Consider the following 6000-nt stretch of genomic DNA (forward strand, 5'->3'; position numbering starts at 1 on the left):
GAAGCAGAGGGGTATGCCATACATGACCTCAAATTTTTACCGATGAACTATTGTTATGACCTCCTTTTAGCACAAAATATTCACTCTGTTTAAACAAATGGAAAAAGTTTTGAACAGTGTGTTTGGTTTACTGAAACTCAATCACAAGCCCAACCAATATAGCGATGAATTATCAACTACCTGAAATTATAACTTTTCTTCCCCCTACTACATTCCCTTACGCAATATTTCCTGAAGTATTCATATCCAGCATTTTCAATATTCTGCACAAGGTGTGCTGGCCTTAAATGGTAGGTACATTTTTCTACAAAGCTGATGATGCAGAGGTGATAAACCACATCCTCCAAGAACACTAACAAATGTAAAACAGTACCCGGCATCAGATATACACATTCAGATCCAGTTTCATTAAGAATAAAATGTACATTGAATACTGAGTTGGATGATCAGCCATGATCATATTGAATGGCGGTGCAGGCTCGAAGGGCCGAATGGCCTACTCCTGCACCTAATTTCTATGTTTCTACGAATATCTGTAATACATCATTGGGAAATGCAATCCGATAGATGTGAACATTAAAGTTATGAGAGTCCAACTAATGAATTTCCCACAAAAAGGCATGTAATACGAAGTCTGCAATACATTGCTGGGAATGAACAATTACAAACCCAACAGAAGCAACCATTCAAGGCAGCTTCTTTTCTCAAAACACCTCATGATAAAAAAAAAGTGCTGCCTTCCTACATTTGCCAATGACTAGAACATTTCAGGGCGACTTGGATAGGTTGGGTGAGTGGACAGATGCAGCATAATGTGGATTAGGAACAGGAAGGCAGATTATTATGTTGGCCTTCATTGCGAGAAGATTTGAATTTAGGAGCAAGAAGGTCCTACTGCAGTGGTACAGGGCCCTGGTGAAACCACACCTGGAGTATTGTGTGCAATTTTGGTTTCCTAATTTGAGGAAGGACACTATTGCTATAGAGGGAGTGCAGCGTAGGTTTACCAGGTTCATTTCGGGATGGCGGGACTTGAAAGAATGGGTCAGCTGGATTTGTATTCACTGGAATTTAGAAGGATGAGAGGGCATCTTATAGAAACATATACAATTCTTAAAGAATTGGTCAGGCTAGATGCAAGAAAAATGTTCCCGATGTTGGCGGAGTCCAGAACCAGGAGTCACAGTTTAAGAATAAGGGGACTGAGATGAGGGAAAACTTCTTCACCCAGAGAGTTGTGAATCTGTGGAATTCTCTGTCATAGAAGGCAGTAGAGGCCAATTCACTGGGTGTGTTCAAGAGAGAGTTAGATTTAGCTCTTACAGCTAAAGGAATATGGGGGGAAAAAAGCAGGAAAGGGGTACTGATTTTAGATGATCAGCCATGATCCTATTGAATGGCAGTGCTGACTCGAAGGGCTAAATGGCCTACTGCTGCACCTATTTTTTCTGTTTTCTATGTTTCTCTTCATCTCTAAGTGTTCTAACCAATCAATGGATTAATCACAGCAACTTCTAACTAGATTGAACCTTTAAACATAGTATATCACCCAAAGATATTCCACAGGAGTGTCATCAAATAAAGGTGAAGCTGGATTCCATCGAGTCATAAGGCATGGAAACGGGCCCTTTGGCCCAACTTGCCCACATCGGCCAACCTGTCCCAGTTACACTAGTCCCATCTGCCTGTGTTTGCCCATATCCCTCCAAACCTGTCCTATCCATGTACATGTATAACAGTTTCTTAAATGTTGCGATAGTCCCTGCTTTAACTATCTCCTCTGGCAACTCGTTCCATCCACCACCCTTTGTGACAAAGTTATCCATCAGATTCCTATTAAATCTTTTCCCCTTCACCTTAAGCCTATGTCCTCTGGTGCTCAATTTCTTAACTCTGTGCAAGAGACTCTGCGTATCTACCCGATCTATTCCTTCCATGATTTCATACACCTCTACAAGATCGGAAGAAAACAAGAAAAAAATCACCAAAGCTTGACAAAGAGTCAGGTTGTAAGGGAGGAAAAAGAGCTAGTATTGGATAGACAAATGCAGCAAATTCCAGAGTGCAGGCCCTCGTCTGTTGCATGCATACCTCTATACATATCTCGTAAATGGTGAAGCAATCAAACTCAGATCTTCTCAAAGGGGCGAGAATGGAACAACATACAACTTTGAGGTACAATGCTGACCAGAAATCCATGATTAAAGTGATTAAGGCGACTGCAATGAACTTGTTTTTTTAATATTAACTGCTGTTTATCCATCAGCATGCTGTATCATGATACATGCCCATTAGCTAAGTTCCATAAAAAATATTTTACCCAGTGCCTCGAAAATGTAAAAAACAAATAGTATTTACGGCAGCATATACTCTGCCACAAAAACAAACAACTTGCATTACTCTTAAACAATTGAGGTTTAGGACCTCGAGCTGTACAGAAACAGGGCTTTCGGCCCACCTTGTCCATGCTGCCAAAGTTGGCATTCTGAGCTAGTCCAATCTGCCTGTAATTGGTCCGTAGCGCTCTAAACCTTTCCTATCCATATATATGTAAAAATGTTTTTTAACATTTGTGACTATATCCACTTCTCTAGCTTTCTCCAGCAGCACATTCTAGATACAGACCACCAAATCAAAAGTTCTCCCCTCTCACCTTAAACCTGTGGTTTTAGAACCATCTAGCCTGGGAAAAAGTTAAGACAAGTAGACAAAAAAACCCCATAAGAAACTATTTATGCACAAATCCATAACTTGTAATTGTTTTCAAGATAAGAACTGAATCACAGATTAAAACTGTCTGACTTGAATGAATGAATGGTCAGTGTTCTGGTCCGAAACCATACATGTAACATGCCATGGAACAGACTCTCCGATATCCAGCAAATTCCCATGTTTAATGCCTAACAAAAACTCTCAAAATCGAATCCTGTACCGACATTTACAAATGATTAAATGGCACATTGCTGCAAGACAGAATTTGCTTTCATGTCCAAAGTTGAGTTACAGAAGTCAATCGACAACATTTCAGTTAAACCCATTCCTTGCTCTCTCATCAAAATGGGATGGCTGAACTGAATTTATGGAACATACTACGCACTTAGGAAAACAAGCCAACCAGTTACAAGAATGAAAAAACCCGAATTTATTTACGTTAATTTTAGGAGAAACACTAAATAGATATTCAAAGGAAAATATGACGTACGATTTTAAATTGTATAGTTACGAATTGAACCCCCAGATTACTGCAAATATAAAGATGCAAATCCTACACACAGCCATAATACATAATTATTCCTTGTATACTGAAATAACTATTCTGAATTTTAACACCACAAATACTTCATGATATTGAAAATTTCCAGAAATGAGCTAATTACAATGTGTAATGTTGCTTTTTTTTATATGGGGCTCTTAAAGGCCTACTGAATCAGTTTATTAAAACATTGTGGGGGAGGTGGGTGGTAATATTATTATTCAAGTATCAAATTAACCTATGAAAAAAACGTTTATGTTCCCCTGATTGAAGCTTCCTGCATCACTGTATCCAACACAATTTCAATTGTCCTGTCTGATATGAATAAATATTCTGAAGACAATGAATTTTAATGGCAGTTACACAGACCATACTGTGGAAGTTTAAAAAAATCTACATCAGTACCAACATTTAATTCGCGTTTACATCAACAAGGAATGCCTGTCATAAAACGCTGACCATAAATGATCCACACTACATCAAAAGATAACACGAGTACCCTGATAGGGGGTCACTTTAAATTAAAATAGCTATTTCGAGATTGCTGTCTCGATAAAGGAAAACTAACGCATGAGCTTCCTTAAAACTCCAGCACTTCCTTCCAAAATCACCAAGAACGCTGCCAACTCAGCCTAAATCTGACAGTAACTACCCGAAACGAGAAGTCAACTAAAATGGCGCTGCGAATCGAAAATATAATTTAAACGGAGGTCGCCATGTTGCGTATTTGCAAACACACAAAGTGAAGGAAAGGAAGGCATCCGCCTCAGCGCAGAGCTCAGAGACCATGCCCCTGAGCACAACAGGAAGCAATCTGCGATTACAAAACAAGGCCGGGAAGAAGAAAAACACAAGACACGAGAGCCTAGCAACACCCCCTTACTCCAAAACACACACACACAGCCCGATCTGTGCAACCCTTCTTTACAAAGTCAAGAGGGAGGCCTATAGGGAAAGATGCCTCCATAACTGGCAAGGAGCTAGCCGAGTGACAGCAGTCGCCTCCCCTGAATAATGGGGTTTGCTTCAACGGTGAAGCATAATCTGGTCTCTTACACATCTAAAGTTTAGACTGGGGGGGGGGGGCTCCGGTTCTCACCCCGACCCCAGTGAGCATTGGCTAACACTGTACACATAACAGACACCCAATGACACAAGTACGATTACGATCGCTAGCCTTAGGTAGGAAAATTAAAACAACCACAGCCAAATGCAAACCCCCGCCACACAGGTACCACAGGGTTTCGCGGCCCAGCGAAAGGCAGGATTGCAAATGACAGCGAGGAAGAGGGTGCTGTGGAGCAACTGACCAGCACTGAAGGTGGAAGGCGGCCGGGCAGTGGTCGCAGCACAGCAGGTCGCCTCCCTCCTTGCAGCTATCGCAGGTGTCGTGGTTGGTAGCCCGGCCGCTCCGTCGCGGCTCCTTCTCCAGCTTCTTCGCCTTCTTGTCGCTCTCTTCGCTCTTCGGAGGGGCCAGCAAGGCTTGGATTTTCTGCAGCCATGGGTTCGGGGTCAGGTCAGGGCGAGGGGAAGGAGTGGGGTTTATTTTGAAGCGAGAGAAAGAAACAAAACAGAAAATTAAAATAAAATCAGTTACGCAGGATTATACTACATGGCATATTTCAACCCCCTCCCCCTCCCATTGAAGTCTCCCAGGATGTGGACACTTGCAGAGCGCGTTAACAAAAGGGGACTGCCGAGAAGATCCGGAACGTTTCATGCCTTTATTTTTATTATTGCATCCCCTTGGTCGAGGAAGATGTGGAGCAGGAGGAGGGTTTGCGGGCAGATCGAGGGAACTCCATCCATGCCGGCTCCAAAGCCTCGGTGCTTGGTCCATGGACTTCCCGGGAGGTGGACACTTGCGGGGCGCTGAAACAATAGGGGTTTGGGGACGATCGGGGCCGCTGGTGTCCGCCGGTGGTTTACATCCCCCAACCCACCCGGGGAGGCGGGGAAGGAGCCAATAGTCTCACCTCCATCAACCCTCCAGAGGTGTCCAGGTCGTAGACGATGGTCTTGGTCTCCATTTTATCCCACATTCAACACAGCGGCCGACGGTGGCGGTCGAGGCGGGACGTGTGGCGGCGCCGGCAGGCCCAGGGCCTCACTCAGGGCGACGAGGCAGCGAGAATAATCGGACGGGTTGTGCGGCGGGACGAGGGGCAGCAGCAGCAGCGGCCGGCCGGCCTGCCTCAGCGCAGGGACGGGGTTAGGCCGCGGCCTAGCCCACATGAAGCCTGGGCCGGGCGGCGCTGGCAGCGGCCTCGAGTCGCATGGGTACGGGTGCGAGAGCGGGAGCGGCCCCGGTTGGGGTTGGGGTTGGTGCGGCCGTGCGGCGGGGTGCCGGGGCTGCTGCGGGCCGCCAGCGCGCGCACACGGACACTCGGAGCCCGCGGGCTCTCCGCCTCCAACTTGGCGCAAACTTTCCCCCACACACAGACAGAGAGATACAGGCGCTGTCTGCGCAGGCGCCGCGCCCAGAGAGGGAGGGGGGAACACCGCCGTACGCATGCGCGCCGGCGCCCCTCGGCCGGCCGCCACGTCTGCGCAGGCGCACAGACGGCACAAGCAGCTAGTACGCACGCGCGCCGGCAAACCGTGCCGGCGTCGGCTCCACGCGCGCATGCGTGGCGCGGAAAGGGGGGGGAGAGGGAGAGGCGGGCCGGATCCGCCGCGCATGCGCCGCACCGAGAGCGCGGCGCCGAGATACGTGCGCGTGCACGCTGGCGGCTTGCTCCCACTAC

The 6000-nt window shown here is 46.5% G+C and overlaps 1 protein-coding gene across 1 annotated transcript in view; it reads right to left on the minus strand.

The window, feature by feature from the left end:
• The window catches only part of phf12b (PHD finger protein 12b), a 78761-nt gene extending 73028 nt beyond the window's left edge, over positions 1-5733 (minus strand). The window contains exons 1-2 of the mRNA XM_055658140.1: positions 5230-5733; positions 4564-4745 (exon numbers count right to left, since the gene is read on the minus strand). Of these exons, the coding sequence (XP_055514115.1) occupies positions 4564-4745; positions 5230-5295 (248 nt within the window). The 5' untranslated portion in view covers positions 5296-5733. The remainder of the gene's footprint in view (positions 1-4563; positions 4746-5229) is intronic.
• Between the last annotated feature and the right edge of the window lie 267 nt (positions 5734-6000).

Source organism: Leucoraja erinacea, chromosome 28 (genome assembly GCF_028641065.1).
Source record: "Leucoraja erinacea ecotype New England chromosome 28, Leri_hhj_1, whole genome shotgun sequence".
NCBI classification, from domain to species: Eukaryota; Metazoa; Chordata; class Chondrichthyes; order Rajiformes; family Rajidae; genus Leucoraja; species Leucoraja erinaceus.